This window comes from Canis lupus, chromosome X (assembly GCF_003254725.2).
Source record: "Canis lupus dingo isolate Sandy chromosome X, ASM325472v2, whole genome shotgun sequence".
NCBI classification, from domain to species: Eukaryota; Metazoa; Chordata; class Mammalia; order Carnivora; family Canidae; genus Canis; species Canis lupus.
This window is the reverse complement of record NC_064281.1, coordinates 102,249,162-102,277,001: the sequence shown is the minus strand read 5'-3', so window position 1 is coordinate 102,277,001 and position 27,840 is coordinate 102,249,162. Positions and strand designations below refer to the sequence as shown.

Sequence of the window (27,840 nt, the reverse complement as noted above, 5' to 3'; positions counted from 1 at the left end):
TTGGTTTGGAGCTCCCTTTCATCTAACATGGTGTTTTGTACAGCTGCTATTCAATCAAGTTAATCCACAATGATGGCAGATTAGGAGCTTCCCCTCTACCCAGCAGCTGTCTTTCCTGCAAGAGTATTTGCTTTTCCAAGCTAGTCAAACAAGACTGATGTTAGTTTTCACATGAAGAAAGGGACCAAAAACAGTCAGACCTCCAGTTTAAGGAGCATCATTCTTCCCATCATCCCAGAAGAATCCAATAATGGACTGATTAAGGAGTATTCATTGAATACTGTGCGCTCCTTCATTTTCCCTCATTAAAATATCCTTAGCATCCAAATGTGGAGCCTGGGAAGTCCCAAAGGAGAAGAGTTCTCGTTATGGTGTCTCCACTTTATTGATTATATCACCTCCATAATAGATGTTGGAAAGTATGGACTTATGGACTTTATTCCCGGAGCAAGACACTGCTCATCTATGGGCATTGTCATTTTTAAGAAGGCAGTTCTCAAGGCACCTTGGTGGCTCAATCAGTTAAGTGTCTGCCTTTGGCTCAGACCATGATTTTGGAGTCCTGGGATCGAGCCCCACTTTGGGCTCTGTGCTCAGCAGGGAGTCTGCTTATCACTTTCCTTCTGCCCCTTCCCCCCCCAACTTGCACACTTGCGTGCTCTCTGTCTCTCTCTGAGGTAAATAATTAAAATCTTAAAAAGAAGAAGAAGGCAATTCTCACTGGCCCAGAAGGCCAACTCTGATGGAAACAGAAAGAATGAAGATGTGTGACACATGACAGGTCACTGCTCTACAAGCTCCTCAAGGAAAGCCAGATTTGTGGTTCTATTATTTTTAATATCTTCCATGAAAAGAACATGCCTTCAGTGACAGATGAAGTTGAAATCCTGAGAAAGGAGAGCAGTGTTCATCAGCATGGAGAACACTTCACTGAAAGCCAATGATATGTCAAACACTATACCAAATAGAATTAGTGCCTCCATAAAACAAGCTTGTTTTTACGGGGGCCAGCGCCTGGTCAATTTATTTCAGCAAACATTCACAGACGAACAGCCCAGGCTGGAAACGGCTTAAGCCAAGCATGGCCCTTGCCGTCTAGGCTGCCCTGGGGCGGCGACAGAGGGCCACATACCCAAGGAAAGCTAATTCAGACCGAGTCTCGGCAAATGTCATCATCAAGGGCCAAAGAGCCATGCAAAACTAGGAGGAAGTGGTTCATCATGCCCAGGGAGGCCAGGAACCAACTTGGAGAGGAGATAGGATTCAAATCAGGCTGGAGGAAGTCATGGAAGGTGGAGAGGCACCTGTGATGATGCCTGCTATATGCAAAGTACTATGAGAAGCCCTGGGAATAAAGCAATGAACAAAAAAAGACAATATTCCTGCCCTAATACTTGCTTCAGTACTTTAGAACCCCCATATTCTCTCCCTAATTCATCTCATATATGAGATGCCTCTTGAATGATAATAGCTCATAGGCTTCCTATCCATTTTGTTCATTTGTGCTTTTATTCACCCACCCATTCTTTAAAAATGTATTGATCTAGGATCTGGGGGATCCAAAACGGGCATAGCTCAGTCCTTGCCTTTAAACTCAAAGTCCAGTAGCAGAGACAGCAAAGTTAATATCATAACACTACAATGTAGCAAATGTCTTAGAAACATGCAGAAAAGTACTGTTTTTGCCAGAGTGGGATGAGGGGGAGTGCTAGGTAGGTGGTTGTGGTCTGGAAAGGTTCACAGAAGTGGTAATATTTGAGCTCAGTGTCCAGAGATATGTAAGAATATGGCAGATGGGGAAAAAAGGCTAAGAATGGTCCAGGAAGAGGAAACGATGCATCAATGATTAGAAAGCATGCAAGAGTATATGGTATGGGCACAGTGGTTAAATATTGAGTGAAATTACATCACCCCATTCCATAGGCAGCTTATAAGTAAGCTTACAGTAAAAGAGAAAAGTCAGAAGTAAGATAAACCAGCATCTAGGAAAATATAAGTGAAGATCAAAAGTGAAGACCAAGTGAGGAGGTAAATTAGAATTCAGATGTATGGGTCATTGGATCCTACCCAATTTCTAAAGTTGAGCTATACCTGTGACCAGGTAGCTAAAACAGAAAGGGAAACCTGATCGGTTACATAATGTGCATTTTCCATGAAGAGAAAATATACCAAACCTCAGAGAAGTCAAACTTTTCATGGCCCTTCACAATTTTGTGTGTGTGTTTGACATTTTTGTTCTGAAAAAATTTTCTCATAGGGAGCTTCAAATATAGGAATAGACACTTACTGAGGTAGTTGAGTGATTTCTGATGCCCAAGCATGGGTGTGTAGCCCAGGACTAGTCAATATTACTTTCCTTAGTTTGTGCAAAATATAAAAACTAAAAATATGGTGATTTTTACATAAAGCTAAATTTGCTCAGTTGAAAAGACTGTTTTTTATTCTGAGATTATAGACTTTCTACATTTTGGTTTTAAAATGTTCTGTCTTTTATGAACTATGCTGGCTAGTTTCTGTTATTTTTCCCCACATCCTTTCTTGGCAAGTTAGAAGGGGGAATAATTAAATGTATGTATGTATGTAATTCTATTTTATTCCTCTCAAATCTAGAAATATGGGAACCATAGATGTAGCATGAAATGTCCTCACTAATGCCCCTCCAAAGGTGTTCATAGCATCCTATGATGAGAGCCACAATCATGACCCTGAATCTGTCAAATGTTCTAACAAGGCAAGAACACAGTATAAATAAATAGAAAGGAATAGGTGGAAGATGGGCTAGAAAGGTAAATATTTGCAAAAATTTATACTAAAGAAATTAAGTTTTGTTAGAAATTTGAAATCAAAGATGAGATTTACTGAGGTGTCTTTGTGAACCAAAATTATGCCATATAACCCACCCAAGCCTAGTTTGCTACCTTATTTGCCGTTGTACATGAACGAGGCCCTGCTTCAACTTTCCAGTTGGCCTGAAGCAAGAGTTTAAATGATCTTCTGGAGAAGTAGGCAGATATTAGTAGAATTTGAGAGTCATCATGCAAAAATTTGGAAACTTGTGCTCTAAGAGGGCTAGTGATAACTGTAGCATCATCTCACAGTACAGCCCGGCTGTCCCTAGAAATATTTGTTCTCTCTTCAGGTTGACTGCTTGAAAGGTCTTCTTGAGGATGTGCATAAAGAAGAGGCAGTCACTGTAGTGGGTTAAAATTTTAACCACTGTAGTGGGTTAAAATTTCTCAATACCAAGGTATAATTATTAGTTTTCCAATGAATTTTGTGGGAACTCTAAATAAATAGCAAGAATGTCCCAGAAATGTATACCTCAATTAGAATCATAATTCTCTGTGAAATGCCTTAATTGTATTTAGATCCCATTTGGAGCACTTATTTTAGACTAATCTATGGTTGTATTACAGTGGTTTTACTGTGAGTGCAAACTACCTCCTGGTGCTCAAAGGATCTCTGGAACACTTAACAGCATGGACATACCTTTATGGGCTGGGGAGCACATGGATAGGGAGAAGTCATTAAGTGCAGGCAGAGCCTTTCTGAGGGTGTGAATGGACTTCCAGCCAGCCAGAATCAGATCCAGTTCTAAAAAGGCAAGACTAGGGATCCCTGGGTGGCGCAGCGGTTTGGCGCCTGCCTTTGGCCCAGGGTGCGACCCTGGAGACCCGGGATCGAATCCCACATCGGGCTCCCAGTGCATGGAGCCTGCTTCTCTCTCTGCCTCTCTCTCTCTCTCTCTCTCTCTCTCTCTCTCTTTCTGTGACTATCATAAATAAAAATTAAAAAAAATAAAAAGGCAAGACTAACTATAAATGTGTCATCTCTTATCTTTGCTCACCTCCAGCTCATACACTGCCACAATTTCAGCTTCTTCTGTGGGTCAAAGTTGAGACAATGGATTTAAAATAGAGGCATCTAGGGATGCCTGGGTGGCTCATCTGCCGAGCATCTGCCTTTGGCTCACGGTGTGATCCCATGTCGGGGGATTGAGTCCCACATCGGGCTCCCTGTGAGGAGCCTGCTTCTCCCCCTGCCTGTGTCTCTACCTCTCTCTGTATTTCTCATGAATAAATAAATAAATAAATAAATCTTTAAAAAATAAAATAGAGGTGTCTAAATTACCTAATAGTGTGGCAATTCATATGTCGAACATCTCAAGAGGAAATTCTAGGTGTAGAGATAAGCAAACAGATGGTAGCCTTTTGGACAGAAATATTTGAAGGCCTGCTGCAGGTTAAGTAGTTAGAGACAGACCTTAATCTGACAAGGAGTATCTTGTTTTCCTGTGGATCCATGGACTTTTTGGGAAGCAATATAGACTAATGGTAAAGAGTATTGTTAGTAAAAGCCACCTACTGTATGGCCTTACAGTGTTAACTCTGTGAGCTTCAATTTCCTCATCTGTAAAATAGAGAATATATATTGCCCATTCCTTAGGACTGTGAAGATTAAATGAGATGGTATGTATAAAATTGAATCATTAGCTGGAAATTCATATAAACTCAATTAATGGATAGTATTTTGGACACCATCCCTTTTCCTCTGCCACAAAAGTGGAGTTTGCATTTTACAGGAAGAACAACACTGTGAACCATCCTGCCAGAAAATATCAAGGGCTGAACCATAAAATTGGCATGTGTGGTGTCTTTATCAGGCATCAAAAATGGGCAACCTCTAAGATTTCTAGTGTTTTCTTTTTTTCTGATTTCACAATATTTTTTAAAATTTCTTTTATTAATTATTTTTATTGGAGTTCAATATGCCAACATATGGCATATCACCCAGTGCTCATCCTGTCAGGTGACCCCCTCAGTGCCTGTCACCCAGTCACTCCAACCCCTCCTGGCATCAAACTATTAAATGGATGGACATATGAACGACTGAATGGCAGCATAGAAATGGTATGTGCCTCCAGTGTAACTCTCTGGCTCAAATGCATAAAGAAAATAGAGGATGATTTACTCCTAGGTAACTACTCTAGATTGAATGAGCACAAATTGCTAGGGAGCAGGAATGTTTAAGGCTACATTGAAGTAGTACTTGAAATCATGTAGTGGAGCTGCAACTCAGAGGAGCAAGCTGGCCCAACTAACACAGCATTCATAGCATCTCTAATAAGTTGGGATTTGGAGAAGTTCATGAATCAGAAGAGGGAATACAAACCAACCTCTTATGATACTTCCAGGCATGACAATGCCAAGAGTCAGAAGGCTGTAAGGAAAAAGTGCTAGAAGAGATATAAAAGCAAAACAGAATGGGGTTTTTGTTGTGGGAAGGACTTTGGAGGAATACCTTGGCCCTTTCCATAATCCTTTTATAAAATGATTTCAAATCTCCTTCAGAAGTTTGATTTCCTAACATAAATGTTAATACTACATACTTGTTGGTGTACTTCTCAAGCCAGGCTGGAGGCCTCAGAGAGATAATTTCTCTGGTGTTCATATTCCCAAATGTGTTTTAAATTGTCGGACTTCTTTGATTTTTCAGGTTCTGCAATACTTGTATAAGTCTGATAATTTCAAATGGTTATTTTCTTGGTTGGCATTAGAAATTCACATCGACTTTGGTGCTTAATGGTTGAAGATAAACAAAAGAAATAATCAATGTGTTAGGAGCCTTTGAAATGTCATGTGCAACCTGCCCTCTAGCAAGCTCTGCTAGTCAGTGTAGCCTATGGAACTCTTGGCATATTGAACACAAGGAAGAAAGGGAGTTTATCTACTTTCGCTTTAGCCATATGTCATGAATATATTTGCTTTTAAATGAATTTCATAAAATATTAATGTAATCATACCAAACAGAGTGGTGAGTACATCAGTCAGGAGTTATATTTATCCAGTGTATTTGTTTTTTGTTTGTCTCCATTTATTAGTAGACAATACATGGAGACAGGCATTTCTTTCTCAGTCGAAGTGGCAGAACTTGTTTAATGAACTAATGTTTCTGTAATCTGTGGTAAGGTAGAGTTCTGAGTGACAGAGCTATATGAATAACAATGAGGAGGCAGACAGAACAATAAAAGAAAGACAAACATTTCTGTTGAAGGAGAAAAATAGATGGAATTGTTTAGTTAGCACACAATCTAATCTGATCTTTTCCTACTGAAAATTAAGAGTTTGTAAATGGGTTAGATAATGTTAACAGTTTCTCCAAAACCACATACACAAGGAATCAAAATATCGAAAGACAAAAATGGCATTTTTAAACACAGCATTCTTATTCTACAGCACAGGAACATAGGGTATCAGGGGCCTAAGTCCTCTAAGATGGAAACGAAGACCTAGACCCCCTGCCCCCACTTGATAGAGCCTGACATATAAAAAGCTATCACAAATGCTTGTGTAATGTGGGAATGAATGCCTGAATAAGTGAACTTATTGATATGTGTATGCATGTTTTGAATGGAAGGAGGGAAACTTACCTATCAAGACTACCACCTATCATGCCAGAGGTTTTCATATCTGTTCTGTTCTTTCATCCTTTGAGCCAAATGTCATCATTTATCCACACTTCTATCAAAAAAGAAATAGTGTTATGTTACCAGACATTAAGAAACCTTCCGAGATCCCTGGGTGGCGCAGCAGTTTAGCACCTGCCTTTGGCCCGGGGCGCGATCCTGGAGACCCGGAATCGAATCCCACGTCGGGCTCCCGGTGCATGGAGCCTGCTTCTCCCTCTGCCTGTGTCTCTGCCTCTCTCTCTCTCTCTCACTGTGTGCCTATCATAAATAAATAAAAAAAATTAAAAAAAAAGAAACCTTCCTTAAGGTCATATAACTAGTATATGGAGGAAAGTAAAGATATGAGAGCCACAGAGAGGGAGGAAGGGAGCATGTGTGTGTGCGTGCACACAGACACATACACACATGCATGTGAACAAGGGCATGTTGGCTGAACTGACATGTGAAAGGCTAAAAGTAAATTTGTTTTCTGAAAAATAAAATTTCTTCTAATTTCTTGGAAGAAATTTTTTTCTTCCCAAACATATCTGGGGTCTGGATATTTCAGCATTACAGGAATATGGGAAGATGGGGAATGCCCTCGCTCTTGTAGGCTGACTTTGCAATGGAGGATGCACATGTGCTACCCGCCTGCATATCTGCCTGATCTAAAGACTCACCCCTATTGGGCCTATTGTATCTGAAGTTCTGCTTCTAGAGGGACCACAGATTCTCTCCGCTGTTTAGATTCCCCCCTTCAATATCTTGGAAGCCACCCAGGGGATTCAGAGCCAGCTTAAGGACACGCTTATAGGTGTTGCCCCCTCAAGCCTCTGTGGTGAGCAGAGTAAGGTTTTGAGGAGTCAGACCCACACTACTACTTAACTGCCCCTACATTATCAAAACTCTTTATGCAATATTTTCTTTGTTTGCAGTCCATTGTGCATTCTGTAGCAAAAGATAGCAGTGAGAGCTATCTAAGGAAGTAGAATGCATTTCCTTCTCTCAAAGAACTTGCATTTTGATACAGAGACAAAATTTAAATGAAATTAGTACCACCCTTAGACCCAGGCAAGTGAGACCTTTGCCCTAGGTCTGCATCTCAGGGGACCTCATGCTTTGAGATGCCTATCTTGATATTTTCTAAGTCCCCGCCTGGTGCTAAGGACCAGTCAGGTAGGTAGTGTGATCAGAGTAGGTGGCCTGAGTCCAGAATAGGTCCTAGAACCTATAGGTTCTAATCTTAAGAAGCACCTTTCTTGAGATGTTTAAAGTTCCTCTTCATTGCCTGGAACTGACCAGGGCTTACAGTGCTGTCTAAGCAAGGAGTCCCATTCTCAAACTAAACCTCTGTGGTCCCCAGTCCTCCTTTCTCCCCTTTGGGGCATTCTCCAATCCTCTACTCCACATGTGGAGTCAACCAGATTCTACAAGAAGCTTCAGAACTCCTGCCTATGGAGTCCTCCCAGAGTCTTGGTTCCAGAAAGGTAGCCTGGTAAGTAAATCACTCCAGCTGCATGGTATGGTATTTCTTTCATGATATCTCATGAGATTATGCCACTGAAATAGTGTTGATGCTGATTTGGTATGAATCGAATGGTGTATATAGATTAGCCCCACAGAAAAACATTTGTTTGAGGGCCCCTACATATCCTAGAAGCATCCCTAAATGAAAATATTATGCAAAATAAAATGAAATTCAGTGGCAACAAATGTAGAACAGATTTTCAACACAGAGTTGAGAGTGAACCAGAATTATCTGGAAAAAGTTCTTCAGAGAGAATGGCCTTAAAGTGTTCTCTAAGGCAGGCCTGTAAGTATGGGGAGAATTTGGGGAGGCTCAAATGGTTCCAGGAAGGGAGAACAACATGAACAAAAGCACAGAGAACAGTTGTTTATTGAGTATTTTTTGTGCTATACATTATGCTAAGTACTTTGCATTCATCATTTTATTTGTCACAGCTCCCCATAAAGTAGGGGTTTGCAAACGAGGAAATGGAGGTTCAAAAGATTCATCCTACAAATAATAGAAACAAATAATAGGAGGACCCAGATCTAATTCCCAAAATTATATGTACTTAACACCATGCAATACTGCAAAAAAGTCAAGAAGTATTACAAGGGTTAGCAAGAAGCCTTGTCTGAATGGAGCAGAGGGTGTGTGTTGGGAACCAGTGGAAGGCAAGATCAGCAGACAAGGTACAGTCATAGTATGAAAGGCCTTGGATATCAAAATGAGATATAGAGATAAATAGACTGATCAGGCAAAAACAAACAGCCCTATAGCAAAAGAAAAATGCACAAGTAGAATATAGTGTTTAAGACCTGGTGATGCCAATGCCATGTTTTCTTAAATATTTTGCCTCTGTCTTAGAAAGATCCTTGGTTTGAAATTTATAAGGTAATATTCTACCTCTACCTGACCTTGCCTGCTGTTGTTTATTGTTCTCTCTTTTCTCTCCTTTTTTTAGACTTTGATCCTGCTCTTGGAATGATGACTGGAATTCCACCAATAACTCCAATGATGCCTGGCTTGGGGATAGTGCCTCCTCCAATTCCACCAGATATGCCAGTAGTAAAAGAGATCATACACTGTAAAAGCTGCACGCTTTTCCCTCCAAATCCAAGTAATATTCTGCTTTTTCTCCACACAAGTCACAATGTTTTGGTGTCTAGGAACACTTTATTCTTTTTCAAAAGAATACCCAAGGGCTTCATAGATGTATGTAAGAAGCTTCACCTAGAAAACAGAAGACAGAAAATTTTCTATTAGTAGGCACAGCTGAATTTTATGCACAGAACAGTAGATTTCTGTGTGCTAATTGTAGTACAAATGATAAAATATGTTTCTAATGCCATCTGGTAAGGAATTCAAGTGTGTTCATACAAAAAGAGAAACCTGATACAAATTGTTCAACACTGTCATTTGCAGACTCTCTTTTTCATAACTGGCCTACATGCTGTGATGGCAGTAATAGAGTGTGTCTGAGCCTACCTATGGCACATGAGAATATATATTTGGTGCTAAGAATCCTCCGTTGCTACCAGCTATTCACACATCACTCAAACTACTGCTATTTAACTGATGAGCTGCAACAGACAGTGGGGTGAGGTTTAACTTCAATGAGGGCAAAGAGTAATACTGAGACTAAGTCATACCACTTGCATCCATCCAGTTAATGAAATTCATGTGGAAATGATCTAGGGATCATTGTCAGTAATGAATGGGTTTCTCCTTAGACTCTTAACATATGCAAAGATATGGTGGCCATATTTCACTTAAAATATAACAGCAATAAGTGACTCAAACTCTTTTTCCTGAATCTATTTGGGGTTTTATTTACTTTAAGCAGATCAGAAGTTATTTCTGCACATGACCCAAGCCTCATTAAAGCTTTTTCCACAATTCTAGTGGTGGTGCTGGGTGGCCTACTTATGGAAGCTGCCACTACCATGCTGAGATTAAAGCTGTCAAGGGACACATCCAAGGGTTCAGGCCATAGATCAAATGAACTTGCCTTATCACAATAAACATAACTTCTGACATGTGACTTCAGATGACTATTTCATCTCCCACCTTAGGCAGGAATCAATTTATCATAGAATCAGGCCCTAGCAGGGACCCAGATTCTACTTAGAATCTGCTAGAAACTGTGAGGATTTTAAAATCAGTCAGAGTTAGTTGAGCAAATCACCTTGGCCCCTTTTGCTAGTGAAAAATGTTCTTAATGCCTTCTCCGGGTCTTTGAACTTGATTGTCAGCAGCGTACTTCCTTCCAGGCCAGTAAGAAATCTAGGAGGCTAGCATCTCAGAAGACCAAATTGGGAGAAGAGCTAGTATATCACAGGAGAATTAGGAAATGGAGAGGTAAGATGGCATAGTGGGCCTTACCTCCCAGCTCAAGTGGCCATTCCCGGGTTTGTGTTTAGAGCGTAGGTGAATGAATGGCATTGTACTCTTGTCTCTTACCAGTACTGCCACTGACCTTACAAATGGACAGCAGGCTTTTTTCCCCTTTCTTCCAGTGTGTTGCTTTTGGAATCAAGAAAGCTGTGCATCACTGATACTACCTTTTTTCACATTAAAAGCCATGAATTGAGGCATTTCCAGTATTAAAACCTCCTACTTATGTAAAGGTAGCATCCTGCTGGTTTAATCATCCATTTATCACATAATCAGCCTACACTAGGCTTTCATTGTCTCCATCAAGTCCAGCGTAAAAGGATGGCTCATAACCTGTAATGTCTAGGTTGAGTACAAGAGATGACTTTACAGGCTGTTCAGTCACTGAATTTCCAAAGAATAACAGATACCTTGTATATAACACATAGATCACACTGTTGAGCAGTGTTTAAAGGAATACAGATATGCACAGCTTAAAAAGGCTCTAACTTTTTTAAGAGGCTCTAATTTTTGGTAGTCTCTAGGAAAAGAAAGAAACAGACACCTCTCAAATACATTTATCCTTCCCCACCTATACATGCCTTCTCTGTTCTGAGCTAGAAGAGCCACAGAGTGAGAGGGAACATTTTACCTTCATGGCTCAATCCTTTAGTTCTTCATCTCTGTGTTAAGAATACTGACAGAGCAATTAGTGTCAGTAAAGTGGTGGCTTCTGGGAAGGAACCTGGCTTTGGAATTGAATTAAAAACCAACACTCCTGGGACCCCTGGATTGAGTGCCTGCCTTTGTCTCAGGGCATGATCCCATGGTCCTGGGATTGAGTCCCACATCGGGCTCCCTGTGAGGAGCCTGCATCTCCCTCTGCCTATGTTTCTGCCTCTGTGTCTCTCACAAATAAATAAACTCTTAAAAAAATAAATAACATTCCTGACACAGCTTAAAGTAAGCCACTGTTCTATTTCCTGTTTAGAACTTGGATTTTGTTAAAAGGGGGCTCAGGTTGATTGTGTGGGGGAAACACTAATGGAGAAGGCTCCCTTCTTTCTGTGCTGAAAGAATGGTAAGTACCATTTTTGTTAACACCCCCAGACTATAAAGGTGTGATAGGAAGAGGGGTTTGATATGCTGAAACCTTTATCTTCTCCGGAGCCTACCAGCCTTGTCTGATAAGGCCTTGATTATAAACCCCAGTACTTATGTCTGCCTCTGCCTCTGCCTCTGCCTCTGCCTCTGCCTCTGCCTCTGCCTCTGGTATATTCTCTTACACTCAGTGGCCTCTCAGCAATAAGGTCCTGTAATTTAAAGACTCTCACAGTCTCTTTATGCACCCATCAAATCTGCTTCTGTCTTGTTGCTTCATTAGAAAGTATCTTTACCATCAATTCCTTACCCTATCTCCCACCTGACACTTCATCCATGTGCTTGTTACATATATAGAACTCAAAAGTCCTGGGGCTCCCATTGCCCACAAATGCCAAGTCCAACTCCTGACTTCAGAAGCCTTTCACTGGTATGCTTCATGTGACTGTCTTCAATCCATCATTTCTACTTGCCACTTACCCACCCCTTAGTCAAGTTCAACTGCTTCCCAGTATCACCCTCCAGCCTAACTGCAAGCCTATCTTCTCCTGGAACATTTCCACTTGGAAGATACTGAAATTAAAACAATAGTTAATCATTCATCACTTTAATGCATTTTCATTTAAATATTGGGTACTAGGGCCAGTAGACAATTTTTACCCCTTAAATTACTTTCTCTCTCTGCTACTTTTAGTACTAGTGAACCCTATGAACCCTTTATCCTTTTTGAAATATTGCATCATTTGAAAGTGTAATAGTGACGAAGAGCACTAGAGAGATTATACAGATCAAGAAAAGATGACAAACAAGCAGAGTGCCCTGAGGAATTCCAACATTTTGAAATTTAAGAGAGGAGTTTGCATTTCTGTACAAAAGCCCTGTTTACTATTTCCAGTTCTTTTCTTTTTTTTATTTATTTTTTATTGGTGTTCAATTTACTAACATACAGAATAACCCCCAGTGCCCGTCACCCATTCACTCCCACCCCCCGCCCTCCTCCCCTTCTACCACCCCTAGTTTGTTTCCCAGAGTTAGCAGTCTTTACGTTCTGTCTCCCTTTCTGATATTTCCCACACATTTCTTCTCCCTTCCCTTATATTCCCTTTCACTATTATTTATATTCCCCAAATGAATGAGAACATATAATGTTTGTCCTTCTCCGACTGACTTACTTCACTCAGCATAATACCCTCCAGTTCCATCCACGTTGAAGCAAATGGTGGGTATTTGTCATTTCTAATAGCTGAATAATATTCCATTGTATACATAAACCACATCTTCTTTATCCATTCATCTTTCGATGGACACCGAGGCTCCTTCCACAGTTTGGCTATCGTGGCCATTGCTGCTAGAAACATCGGGGTGCAGGTGTCCCGGCGTTTCATTGCATTTGTATCTTTGGGGTAAATCCCCAACAGTGCAATTGCTGGGTCGTAGGGCAGGTATATTTTTAACTGTTTGAGGAACCTCCACACAGTTTTCCAGAGTGGCTGCACCAGTTCACATTCCCACCAACAGTGTATGAGGGTTCCCTTTTCTCCGCATCCTCTCCAACATTTGTGGTTTCCTGCCTTGTTAATTTTCTCCATTCTCACTGGTGTGAGGTGGTATCTCATTGTGGTTTTGATTTGTATTTCCCTGATGGCAAGTGATGCAGAGCATTTTCTCATATGCATGTTGGCCATGTCTATGTCTTCCTCTGTGAGATTTCTGTTCATGTCTTTTGCCCATTTCATGATTGGATTGTTTGTTTCTTTGGTGTTGAGTTTAATAAGTTCTTTATAGATCTTGGAAACTAGCCCTTTATCTGATATGTCATTTGCAAATATCTTCTCCCATTCTGTAGGTTGTCTTTTAGTTTTGTTGACTGTATCCTTTGCTGTGCAAAAGCTTCTTATCTTGATAAGATAGATAAACCATTAGCCAGCCTTATTAAAAAGAAGAGAGAGAAGACTCAAATTAATAAAATCATGAATGAGAAAGGAGAGATCACTACCAACACCAAGGAAATACAAACAATTTTAAAAACATATTATGAACAGCTATATGCCAATAAATTAGGCAATCTAGGAGAAATGGACGCATTCCTGGAAAGCCACAAACTACCAAAACTGGAACAGGAAGAAATAGAAAACCTGAACAGGCCAATAACCAGGGAGGAAATTGAAGCAGTCATCAAAAACCTCCCAAGACACAAGAGTCCAGGACCAGATGGCTTCCCAGGGGAATTTTATCAAACGTTTAAAGAAGAAACCATACCTATTCTCCTAAAGCTGTTTGGAAAGATAGAAAGAGATGGAGTACTTCCAAATTCGTTCTATGAGGCCAGCATCACCTTAATTCCAAAACCAGACAAAGACCCCACCAAAAAGGAGATGTACAGACCTATATCCCTGATGAACATGGATGCAAAAATTCTCAACAAGATACTGGCCAATAGGATCCAACAGTACATTAAGAAAATTATTCACCATGACCAAGTAGGATTTATCCCTGGGACACAAGGCTGGTTCAACACCCATAAAACAATCAATGTGATTCATCATATCAGCAAGAGAAAAACCAAGAACCATATGATCCTCTCATTAGATGCAGAGAAAGCATTTGACAAAATACAGCATCCATTTCTGATCAAAACTCTTCAGAGTGTAGGGATAGAGGGAACATTCCTCGACATCTTAAAAGCCATCTATGAAAAGCCCACAGCAAATGTCATTCTCAATGGGGAAGCACTGGGAGCCTTTCCCCTAAGATCAGGAACAAGACAGGGATGTCCACTCTCACCACTGCTGTTCAACATAGTACTGGAAGTCCTAGCCTCAGCAATCAGACAACAAAAAGACATTAAAGGCATTCACATTGGCAAAGAAGAAGTCAAACTCTCCCTCTTCGCCGATGACATGATACTCTACATAGAAAACCCAAAAGCCTCCACCCCAAGATTGCTAGAACTCATACAGCAATTTGGTAGCGTGGCAGGATACAAAATCAATGCCCAGAAATCAGTGGCATTTCTATACACTAACAATGAGACTGAAGAAAGAGAAATTAAGGAGTCAATCCCATTTACAATTGCACCCAAAAGCATAAGATACCTAGGAAAACCTAACCAAAGAGGTAAAGGATCTATACCCTAAAAACTATAGAACACTTCTGAAAGAAATTGAGGAAGACACAAAGAGATGGAAAAATATTCCATGCTCATGGATTGGCAGAATTAATATTGTGAAAATGTCAATGTTACCCAGGGCAATATACACGTTCAATGCAATCCCTATCAAAATACCATGGACTTTCTTCAGAGAGTTAGAACAAATTATTTTAAGATTTGTGTGGAATCAGAAAAGACCCCGAATAGCCAGGGGAATTTTCAAAAAGAATACCATATCTAGGGGCATCACAATGCCAGATTTCAGGTTGTACTACAAAGCTGTGGTCATCAAGACAGTGTGGTACTGGCACAAAAACAGACACAGAGATCAGTGGAACAGAATAGAGAATCCAGAAGTGGACCCTGAACTTTATGGTCAACTAATATTCGATAAAGGAGGAAAGACTATCCATTGGAAGAAAGAAGTCTCTTCAATAAATGGTGCTGGGAAAATTGGACAGCCACATGCAGAAGAATGAAACTAGACCACTCTCTTTCACCATACACAAAGATAAACTCAAAATGGATGAAAGATCTAAATGTGAGACAAGATTCCATCAAAATCCTAGAGAAGAACACAGGCAACACCCTTTTTGAACTCGGCCACAGTAACTTCTTGCAAGATACATCCACGAAGGCAAAAGAAACAAAAGCAAAAATGAACTATTGGGACTCCAGTTCTTTTCCAATTCTCTTTTAAATCTTCTTCATTTATGTTTCTGCTCCAACCTCTATCAAAATGCCCCTTGTTTAAGAACTCTAGTGACTTTATAATACTGAATCCAGTAGTCAATTCTCAATTCTCTTCCTAATTTACCTAATAGCCATGTATGGGGATCCCTGGGTGGCGCAGCGGTTTGGCGCCTGCCTTTGGCCCAGGGCGCGATCCTGGAGACCCGGGATCGAGTCCCACATCAGGCTCCCGGTGCATGGAGCCTGCTTCTCCCTCTGCCTGTGTCTCTGCCTCTCTCTCTCTCTCTGTGACTATCATAAATTAAAAAAATTTAAAAAAAAAGAAAAGCATAGTGTAAAGTAAAATACAGGCATAAATAAAATTTAAAAAAAAATAATAGCCATGTATGACACAGTTGATTACTCCTTACTCATTGGTATGCTTTTTTTACTTGGCTTTCAGGATACCACACTACTGGTTTTCCTCCTACTTCAGCTGATAGATCTTTTGCATAGAGAGGTTGCATTTTGAGTCTACTATCCAGTTAACAGTAAATGTGGAATAAATGGTGGAATATCACCTGCTATCTGTGTATGGGGACGTGGGAGCACTGAGGAGCCAGAAAAAAACAATTTTTTCATTTTCCTGTTTCAGAATAGGCCAACCTCCTTTTGGTTCCTACAGCTGGCTTCTATAGAGAAAATTGGAGATAGTGGGTAAATTGAGAATTAATGAAGGTTCACCAGTCTTCTGATTGTTTCGAATCAGTTGGAATTACATTAAAATATACCTGACCCCTGCTGATTGTCTAGGGGACCTTCAGGCTTGGGCTGTCAAATAAAATCAACTCTAAGACTTTGCAGTACGTAAATTCTGGCAAACCAGTGGAGTGATCGGTGACGCTTCTTGGAAGAGCAAGATACATGCAAGTGGTTTTAGGTCCTCCATGCTGCCCCCTGCCTCAATTCTCAAAGATCAACAGTGACTTGAACCTTAATGCTGATTGCCCCAACAGAGCTCTCCAGAGTAGGTGCTTAGTTGTAATTAGAGTTGCTAGAAGCTCCTCCTTTTCCATTACCAGAGATTAAAATTCTTTATACTCTCAGTTATCTTGAGTCATGTTACATGAAGTTTTCTTCTTCTTTATCCAGATTGGTGATTAGGGTGTTAGAAGAATTTGGCACATTACCTGATTAATAGGTGGATTTTGAATTTGCTCTCATATGGAGTTATCATTGCTGTGCCCAGATCACTGTATTTCAGTGAGATTAGAAAATCAGGCCCAGACAACAAAGTGCTTTGAGCTGTTAATTAAAGAACAAGTACTAAGGAAGACAGTACAGCCCATTGCCTTATTGAGTGGCATATACCTATCTCAGCAAATGCTATCAAAGAGGCTTTCTCCATTTACCCAAGGAAAATAAATAAATCCCCAGCATTCTTGACACTACTCTTAGTGGCTTTTATGCTTTCTTACTTAGCAGTTACCACAGAATAATCACAGCATCTGAATAAAGTGATGACTTCATCACAGAAATTTTAAATTCTGCAAATGTTGGTGTTATATGTTAACTGTGGTGGTAACCAGACATTCTTTAGAGTCTCTCAATAGACCAAAAGGTAGACCTAACTAAGCAAACTTAAATAATATAAAAAGGTAATCATTTGCTTCACAAAAAGTTTCTTTACCATCAAATTCCTTAAATAGCAAACTTCAGAAGGATTCTAAACAGGATTTTCTGCTAAAGCCCTTGTTTTGAAAACATGGCTCTAACTGTATGGATACTCTTGAAAATTCTTTACCTATATAGTCAGTGGCTGGGTTGTATTCCATGGTCAAAACCATATGTGTCTTCCTAGCTGTAGATTCCTCTACTGAGAAGAGTGACTCCTTCCCAAACCAAACCTTATCTGAAGATCTGGATAAAGCAAGGAGCTAGTAGTTTAAAAGTCCAGGCCTTAAGCTACCACTCTACTGCAGACTTGTGGTAGGGTTTAGAAAACCTCAGATTGGTAATTAGGAAACCCGGGTTCTATAAGAGTAAATACTAATAAACACTACAATAACTGCTATCTGTTGGGAACCTATTAAGTGTTAGGCATTGTACCACTTACAATATAGACAGATTATTGATTACCCTACAAAAATCCTTGTAAGGTAGAAGACAGTATCCCTATTTTACAGATGAAAGAATGAGGTTCTCAGAGGTTATGTAATTTTCATAAGATCCTACAGACTATTATTAAGATTTAAATCTAGGTTTACCTGCTCCAGGTTCATGTTCCTTCTCTTTCTAATTGAGTGACCTTGAATGAGTCACTCAACCTCACTCAGCTAAGGTTTTTGTCTATAACATGAGAAGTTTAGAGAAAGTCAGTGGTTTTCAATCCTAGCTACCATTAGTTGCCTGAGGAGCTTTAAAAAAATACTGCACAGGCTATACCCCAGACTAATTAAATCACTCATTGGAGTGGACCCAGGAATTTTTTGTTTGTTTGACTCCCAAGTTGATTCTAATGTGCTGTCAGAGTTGAGAATCACTGGAAGTGTGATAATAGAATCCTTCCATTTCTTAAAACTCAGAAGCAGAAGTCTCAAGAGATTCTGGACCTCATTTTCCCCCTTTCTGGCTAAAATCAAATAACTCCAGTGCCCATGACTAAGATATTTCAGATTCCTGCTCACTGGGTAATCTTCCTTTTCCTTTTAAACTTCTCCTGTAGAACAAAGGACCAATACAGTGAGTTCTTAAAATGACATAAATTTTTAAACAACAAACTTTATAAGTTCCCTAAATTCCTTTACCCCTTTTATTGACTAAATGGAGGAAAAGAGAGCAACACGAGAACCTGATTATTCTGAGCCACACTGATAAGACAGACGGTGGTAGCAGAATGAGGAAGCTAGAAATTCTCATACCCAAAGAAGCTCCCAAATCATCTGCTTGCCAACTTAGATAAGTGTCAAGTGGAGACCTTGGCCTGATCTACAAGTGAAACTCATTTATTTTTGTTTTTTTTTTTTTATTGGTGTTCAATTTACTAACATACAGAATAACACCCAGTGCCCGTCACCCATTCACTCCCACCCCCCGCCCTCCTCCCCTTCTACCACCCCTAGTTCATTTCCCAGAGTTAGCAGTCTTTACGTTCTGTCTCCCTTTCTGATATTTCCCACCCATTTCTTCTCCCTTCCCTTATTTTCCCTTTCACTATTATTTATATTCCCCAAATGAATGAGAACATATAATGTTTGTCCTTCTCCGACTGACTTACTTCACTCAGCATAATACCCTCCAGTTCCATCCACGTTGAAGCAAATGGTGGGTATTTGTCATTTCTAATAGCTGAGTAATATTCCATTGTATACATAAACCACATCTTCTTTATCCATTCATCTTTCGTTGGACACCGAGGCTCCTTCCACAGTTTGGCTATAGTGGCCATTGCTGCTAGAAACATCGGGGTGCAGGTGTCCCGGCGTGAAACTCATTTATTTTTGCATGGGAGCTGTAATCACTAGTTGTTGAGCTCTCCAAATCTTGAGCTGGGAGAATTATTGTAAAGAGCTGAATGGAAGGACTGGATTACACAAAATAAATCCTTGCAGAAAAAAAAACAACACTAAAAAAACAAAACAAAGCAAACAAAAAAAAAAAACCTTGAACATCATACTTTGTTTTGTTGGGGTATGAACTTTAGAATTTTGCTTGGGAAATGCTTGAATACATATAAATAGCAAGAAGGAGCTGGCAGATATAGCAGGCTTTATGTATAACATGAGTAAGTAGAAAGCATATTTTTAGCAGAGGGAGAATCATCTCATTAAGTAGGTTTTTAATGATTCTCTATAGCCAAATTTATCTCACTTCAGTTAATGATTTCGTAGCTGAGCTTACTTTCTCTGCTTTCTTTCAACATTCCCTCTAAATGCTTCACAATTGGCTCTGTACCTCACCTCTCCAGCCAGAAATTTGAGGAAGAGGTCACTGGTATCAAAAGACAAAAAAAAAAAAAAAAAATAGAAAGGGTGGTTTACAGTCTGGCTGACTTTGTCACCCAAATCATTCTGGTACTCATAAATATTTTTGTAAATGTTTACCCCATCATTGTCAAATTAATTCTGAAACAGTTCTTTCAGTAAGCATGAACAGAGAGAATTTAGTAACTATAAATGGAATTAAACAACCTTTCTCTCAGGGACCTTGGTTCTGAGAATTCCAGAAAGTAAGAATTTAAAGTGAGGGGATTTCCCCTCAACCATCTTCTTAGCAAAAATGACTGAAAAATGGGCATATCTGAGTTGTCACAACAAAAGTAAAGAACAGAATTAAAGAACTCTGGATGGGACAGACAGATAGGTCTGAGTCTTTGTCATTTAGACATCATGGTCACCAAACCATTGAATAAAATGATTTCCATGTGCTGTGGAGCAGAGATGAGAGCCTTAGAGGCCACATGTTTCTGGTACTCTTGGGCCAAATTTTGACGGGGACCGTAGGCTATCTCTGGGACATGTTAGATTTCTAAGAGATCTATCCCAAACAAACATCTTAATTTCAAATGCTTTTTGCAATCCACTCAGATCTTCCACCTCCTGCAACTCGAGAACGACCACCAGGGTGCAAAACAGTATTTGTGGGTGGCCTGCCTGAAAATGGGACAGAGCAGATCATCGTGGAAGTGTTCGAACAGTGTGGAGAGATCATTGCTATTCGGAAGAGCAAAAAGAACTTTTGTCACATTCGCTTTGCTGAGGAATACATGGTGGACAAAGCCCTTTATCTTTCTGGTAGGTGTTTAGTCATGAGTGATGTGCCCACCAGGCATAATACAGAGATTGGGGATCAGGGCATTTGCATCTGTGGCAAGTTTGGGCTTCATGGTATATTCCTTCTTGCCTTCAGAGATGGAAAATGAATGTTCCACCCAACTTCTTACTTTAAAGTTCTTTGGTAGTTCTCAGTTGTCCAAAACTGCTTACTCATCACATCTAAGGGCCTTGATTATCTGTCTTACCTCAAAGCACTATCTCCCAGTTCTTCTTCCCTCACATACCATGTCCTATCCTCCCCAAGGTAATTCTAGTTCTCAGAATGTGCCATGGTGCTATATGATTTCTCCTCTGGCTACAATTACCTTTTCCATCTCACCTGCCATATATACATCTGCACACCCCAAAGCTCCAGCTCAAGCATAACATCTTCTGGAAAGCTTTTTCTGACTTCTCTCCCCACTGTGCCCCAGGCTGGTCTGGGCACCCCTTCCTCAGTACTTCCACAGTACTCAATGTTTTCTCCTAGCATGACACCTATAGCACCATGCTAAAACTGTCTCTTTATACTTTGGTCTCCCTGACCAGAGTATGAACCTCTTAAAGGAAAGGACTGTGTCTTATTTAACTTTGAATCCCCAGTATCTAGGAGGAGGGGAGGTCAGTTAGATTCTTCTTGCAATAGGCCAGGGAAAATGTAATGAGGGTTTGAATAAGTAGGCTGGTAACATAGAGAAGGAGAGGAGGAAGCAGCTGTAGAAAATTCTTTTTATTAAGTTTTTTAAATTTTAATTCCAGTTAACATATAGTGTTCTATTAGTTTCAGGTTTACAGTATAGTAATTCAACACTTTCATACATCACTCAGTGCTCATCCTGACACGTGCCCTACTTAATCCCCATCACCTATTTCCTCCATCCCCCCACCCACCTCCCCTCTGGTCACTATTAGATTGTTCTCTATTGTTAAGAGTCTGTTTCTTGGTTTGTCTCTCTCTTTTTTCTCCTTTGCTCATTTGTTTCTTAAATTCCACATATGAGTGAAATCATATGGTATTTGTCTTTCTCTGAATTACTTCATTTAGCCTAATACTCTGTAGCCCAATCCATGTCATTGCAAACAGCAGGATTTCATTCTTTTTATGGCTGAATAATATTCCATTGTATATATTCCATTCCATATATATACTACCTCTACTTTATCCATTCGTCTATCAATGGACACTTGGGCTGCTTCCATAATTTAGCTATTGAGATGTAGAATATTCTTATTACATTTGCTAACTGCTATAAAATGTATTGAAGATTTGACAGCACTTAGGAATAATAATAGAGCATTCTACAATAGACTATTTTAATAAGAACTTAAAAGTCTTGAAAAACTCTGAACAGTTGTATATAAAAGATGACATGCTGCTCAGGAGATATCCATCTAAACATCACTGAAATCGGTTTTCTGGCAACAACCACCTCCTGGAAACATTCTCAAGGCTTCCAGAGGAAAGGGGATTGCAATCAGTGATGTGAAAATAACTAAATTTTGTCCTTTAAATTTGAACCTGCTCCCTGAAAGCTCATAAGTGCTAGAAATCTGAATTAGATGGCTGTTCTCCCACATGTTAAAAAAAAAGAGGTTAACACAAACAAAAATCTCTTAGAAAAGGGGCTGGGAATGTAGAAATACCATTTTTTCTATTGGCGTTTGAGTATCTTAGGGAGCTGGCATTGTGCACGGTATACCAATCTCATAGCATCACAATATCTGTCATGTGTTTATACTATGCTTTCATTTCATGTCATCCTCTTATTTGATCCTCTCCATGATTCTAGGAGAATAGGCAAGGTAATCGTTAATAGCCATTTTTCTCATGGCTCAGATGGTCAAATAAGATGACTGGGTGTGAGAGTGCATTGTAAACTGTAAAGATCCCTAGCAAAATGTGCTTATGAAATTTATTCTTCCTCTTTCTAAGAAGAATGTGGGGGCAGCCCGGGTGGCTCAGCGGTTTAGCGCTGCCTTCAACCTAGGACGTGATCCTGAAGACCTGGGATCGAGTCCCGTGTCGGGCTCCCTGCATGGAGCCTGCTTCTCCTTCTGCCTGTGTCTCTGCCTCTCTCTCTCTCTCTCATGAATAAATAAATAAAATCTTTAAAAAAATAAAAGGAATGTGTAGCAGTTTTAGTGGTAAGGGGTATTATTCTTTATAACAGCTTTGTTGAAGTGTAATAATTGACAATCAACTTCACAAATTTCTAAAATAATGTTTGGTTTTATTGACACACATATAGCTGTGAAACCATCACTACAGTTAAAATAATGGACATGTCCACCTCCCCCAAAAGCTTCCTTCATACTCCTTTTGTGAATCCTTTCTCCTACCCCTCCCTTCTCTCCCCAGACCACCACTGCTCCATTGTCTGTCAGATTAGTGTGCATTTTCTAGAGTCTCATATAAATGGAATCATACATTTTGTATGTTCTTCCTTCCTTGGTATGTATTCACATTTCCGTTTGGTATCATTTTCCCTGTGCTTAAATTTCCTTTAACAATTTTTATAATGCAAGTCTGCTCCTGATTAATTCTTTCAGCATTTGTATGTATCAAAAAATAGTTTATTGCACCTTTCTTTTTGAAAGATGTGTTCTCTGGATGTAAAATTATAGGTGAGCAGGTTTTTTTTTCCTCTGAGATGTTACTTCATTATCTTCTTACTTGTATTGTCTCCAAAGAAATATGTTATCTTTTTGTCTCTCTGCACATAATGTTTCTTAAGTCTATGGCAGCTTTTAAGATGTCCTTTTTATTACTGGTACTGAGAACTTTGATTATTATGTGCTTGGTGTAATGTCCTTCATGTTCCTTGTGCTTAACTTTCATTGAAATTCTTAGATCTCTGAGTTTTCATTAAATTTGGACATTTTTATGCCCTTATTTCTTCAAATATTTTTTCTATTCCCTCCCCTCTCTCCAGTCATGGCCCCAGTTAGACTGTAGAAGGCCCCTTGAAGTTGTCCCACAGCTCACTGTTACTCTTTTCATTTTCTTTCAGTCCTTTTCCTCCATATTTCATTTTGAATAGCTTATATTGCTGTGTTTTCAAGTTCATTAACCTTTTCTTCTGCAGTGTCTAATTTGCCTTGGTCCTATTCGGTGAATTTTTTTCACCTCAGATATACTTTAAATCTCTAGAAATTTGGTTTTGGTTCTTTTTTATGTCTTTTTTGTTACACGTTAATATAGTTACATTTTCTCTAATTTCTTAAGCATATGAATTCAATTATAGTAATTGTTTTCCTGTCTTTGTATATTAATTATATTCTCTATCACTTTGGGTCTATTTAGATTGGCTGATTTTTTAAATCTTATGATTTTCCTGCTTCTTTGAATATTAGGTAATTTTTTTTATTGGATACCAAACATTGTGAACTTTACCATGTTGGGTACCAGATATTTTCCATTCCTGTAAATATCTTTGAACTTTGTTCTGGGATGCAGTTAAGTAATTTTTTATCCTTTTAGGTCTTGTTTTTTAAGCTTGGTTCAGCAGAACCAGGGCAGGATTTAGTCTAGGGCTCATTTTTCTCCACTAAGGCAACACTCTGTGAAATATTCTTTTTTTTCTGCCCTAGCTGTGGGGAAAGGAACTATTCCCAGTCCTTTGTGAGCTCCAGAGAGTGTTTCACACACAGATCTCTGAAGTTCTTTCTCTGTATAACTTTCTTCTTTCCAGGTTCTGCCATATAAACTCTATCTGCCATAGATAGACTCCCTGGATTCCTAGTTCAATCTCACCATGGATTGACTGAGTTCCCCTCCCTGTGCTGAGGCCTAGAAACTCTCTCTATGTAATAAACTGGAGAAATCATAGGGATCACTTCATTTGCTCCATGTTTCTCAGTGATCTCTGTCTTCATCGCCCAATGTCCAAGGTTTTAAAAACCATTTTTTCATATATATTGTCCGTATTTTTAGTTAAGGCAGGAGTTCTGCAAGCTTATGCTGAGAATGAAGGGAAATAAACGTATGTGGAAGCAGCTAGCTAAGCTTCTGAAACTTAAAAAAATCAATAAAACATTAATGTTTTTTGTTTTTGTTAAGAAATTTAACTTGGCCAGTACAGCTGGCACAAAAAGTAGAGGTATAGACTTGAATCCTGGTTTTCTAAATCCTGGTCTTATACCACTATATTACCAGCACATGCCTCTTTTTTGAAGGATCCCGAATTATTTATCACTTGGTTTACAGACCACTCCCCATTATATCCATTTTTTCCCAGTAAAACAGGTGATTCAAGGTTGTCAAATACATCAAAGAAGCAGTTTTGGGGACCAGAATGCCAAGCTGATCCATTTAAATTTTATCAAAATTCTACGTGGTGATATGACTGACACTCCTGAAGTTATCCGAAGATATCACAGTCTTAGGCTACCTTTCCCATTCTTTCCAACCCATGGTGCCATATAAGACTCATTCTTAATACCATTACCCATAGAGCCTCCCTCTACCAGAGATAGGGTGGCAGATAGAGGAATAGAATTCCTAAGAACAAGATTTACCTAACCCATGGAATAGTAAACTGTTTTCAGAAATGAAACTATACTCCAAGTCTTTTGATGGTTCACCTTGGTAGTAGTAGGGAGAGAATTCAAGGTTATGTGGTCACTTGCACCTGCCGCAACCACATCTGAAGCACTGAACTTGGAAAAGAGTTCATTGAGCTACACCTGTACTCCTCTCTCTCCCTCTTGGTGCACTCAGGTTATCGCATTCGCCTGGGATCTAGCACTGACAAGAAGGACACAGGCCGGCTCCACGTTGATTTTGCACAGGCTCGAGATGACCTGTATGAGTGGGAATGCAAACAGCGTATGCTTGCAAGGGAGGAGCGCCACCGTAGAAGGATGGAAGAAGAAAGATTGCACCCACCATCCCCACCACCAGTGGTTCACTATTCAGATCATGAATGCAGCATTGTTGCTGAAAAACTAAAAGGTACATAAAGCACTTAAGCTTTGTTTTTTTTTTTTAGGCTTTGTGATTAAAAGAACTCTTTGGGAAAATTTAATAGATATATTGGTGTTGTTGGCATTTAATAATTTGAATTTCCCGCTCACGGATCCTAAGCATTTCTTGTGTTGGAGTTTTGCAGATTAGAGAGGTATACCAAGTAACTGAAGAAGCAAAAAAAACTTGTCCCTCACTCCAGTGTCTCTGTTCCTTCACTGCCTCAAGAGATGGTGTTTTTCTCTATATACATAAGAGGATGAGATGCTTTTTTCCCACTTTTCTACATCAGAGAATTTTAGCTATGATTCATTACTTAGGACCTGTCAGCATCCGATTTCATTGTGGATAACAAGTTAGTTTTGAATTCTAAATCAGAATGATAGAAGTTGATGTGACCCTGGAAAACTCTGGTAAAAAAAAAAAAAAAAAAAAACTCCCTTTCCACAGATGAGAAAATGCGAGCCCAGAGAGTGATCATTGTGTCTATTCTTAGATCACTCAAAGACTTAGCTGCAACCAACCAAAAGAGGACTTCTTTAAATACTTAAAATGGCCAAACTTATTTCACCTAGTGACTATGGAGACTTTGAGACATTGCTAATGCTCCCTTTTGTTTGTGTTTCTGTTGCCCCTGCTTGACTCTCAGAGCCATTACTCTAATTTAATATTAATTGCCCTGCCTGGGCTCCTGCATTAGGTGCTCCAATCCAGTCTTTTTCATTCTCCAAGTATGGTTGATTTTATTGGATGAATGCTGCTGTCCTATTGATCTTATTGATGATACCAACCCAGATCTAATGGTATGAATTTTCCCTGATTCTTGTGCTCTAGACTCAGCAAGATGCTGCTAATTCCGCTTTCCAAATAGGTCTCATTCACCAAACTTGTGTGTAACATATAGCCTAAGAGATTCATTCACACATTTAAGAAATCCTTCATTTGGATTGATTTTGCCTTCCTTTAAGAGAAGAGAAACACAGAGTAGAGACATAGAAATAATGGTACATTTTGAAAAGCTAGAAGGGTGGAAAGCATTGGTAAAACATCATATTCATAGGACACCAAACAAGCTGGTTTGAATTTTTTTAAAGATGAATGTGTTGGTTATGTGGACCTGATGCAAAAAAATGAGCTGCAAACATAAAGATTGTATGCAAGTAGTGGAAGAAAAAGCTGCTATAAAGGGGAGGTTTACCTGTCATTACATGTTTGCACTGAAAAATGACAAGAGGCAAGAAGTTCAAATCACAGTGACAGACAGTTCCAGGGATATAAGGGTTTCTGGCTAGACAGGGATGCGGAGCCCTAGAAGGGGCCTTTAGTTGGATGCTAATGGATTCTCTTTCTCAGGAGCCTTTAACAGCAGAATTTATAAGTACCTATCTCAGGAAGCTGAACCAGAAGCTTTGGATAAGCTGTGCTACTACTATTTTAACATCAGAAAACAACTCCTAACTAGCTGCAGAAATCTACTTGGAGGGTTCCTCAGGCAAGAGAAGCAGGATGTGGAGAAATGTAGAAATAGAATTAATTACATCAAAATAGATTGTGACTGGGACCGAGTGAAAAACCTGGGGCTGTGGACTGAATGCAGGAATGAGGCTATAAAAGGTCAAAAATGTAAGTGTTTATACCTGAATAACTAACTCTTTCTTAAGGCTCCCTCCAACACTATAATTTCATGGTTCCAGGATAAAGTTACTATCAAATTCAAGTTAAACTCAAGACTCAAATTTACTTTTCCTTATTAAAAAAATAGGACTGTAGGATTCTGAAGTTCTCTCATTGCTAATTCATACAGTATATACATGCACACACACACACAATCAGGGAGGTTAAGAAATTTCCAATATGTGAAAACTCTAATCAGTAAACTTCTACTCTAATCAGTAAACTATCAGTAGAGAAAACTTTTTTTTAAAAAAAAAAAAGGAAGAAGAAATAATTCTCCTTCTGAAAATGCTTCAGAAAATACAACCAATCTGACTACTTTTTGGGTCTTTCATCCTTTCAGCTTGCCAGCATGTGCTCTTATGTGCTCATGTGCGCACACATGGCTCCTCATCCTCTGCAGTTCATTTATTTTTTATATAAATTTATTTTTTATTGGTGTTCAATTTGCCAACATATAGAATAACACCCAGTGCTCATCCTATCAAGTGCCCCCCTCAGTGCCTGTCACCCAGTCACCCCCACTCCCCACCCACCTCCCCTTCCACCCCCCGCCAGTTCATTTCCCAGAGTTAGGAGTCTCTCATGTTCTGTCTCCCTTTCTGATATTTCCCACTCATTTTTTTCTCCTTTCCCCTTTATTCCCTTTCACTATTTTTTATGAATTTATTTTTTATTGGTGTTCAATTTGCCAACATAAACACCCAGTGCTCATCCCATCAAGTGCCCCCCTCAGTGCCCGTCACCCAGTCACCCCCACCCCCCGCCCACCTCCCCTTCCACCACCCCCAGTTCGTTTCCCACAGTTAGTAGTCTCTCATGTTCTGTCTCCCTTTCTGATATTTCCCACTCATTTTTTCTCCTTTCCCCTTTATTCCCTTTCACTACTTTTTATATTCCCCAAATGGATGAGACCATATAATGTTTGTCCTTCTCCGATTGACTTATTTCACTCAGCATAATACCCTCCAGTTCCATCCACGTTGAAGCAAATGGTTGGTATTTGTCATTTCTAATGGCTGAGTAATATTCCATTGTATACATAAACCACATCTTCTTTATCCATTCATCTTTCGATGGACACCGAGGCTCCTTCCACAGTTTGGCTATTATGGACATTGCTGCTATAAA

General features: G+C 39.6%; 1 protein-coding gene across 12 annotated transcripts in view; it reads left to right on the top strand.

The window, feature by feature from the left end:
• Positions 1-27,840, top strand: part of ENOX2 (ecto-NOX disulfide-thiol exchanger 2) — a 282,694-nt gene that overhangs the window by 216,397 nt on the left and 38,457 nt on the right. For all 12 annotated transcript variants that reach the window (XR_003129470.3, XM_025431174.3, XM_049107620.1 and 9 more), the window contains 3 exons: positions 8,920-9,075; positions 19,842-20,048; positions 24,790-25,023. Coding sequence is in view for 11 of the 12 variants with exons in the window: in XM_025431174.3 (XP_025286959.3) it covers positions 8,920-9,075; positions 19,842-20,048; positions 24,790-25,023 (597 nt within the window). In the remaining variant the exon portion in view is untranslated. The remainder of the gene's footprint in view (positions 1-8,919; positions 9,076-19,841; positions 20,049-24,789; positions 25,024-27,840) is intronic.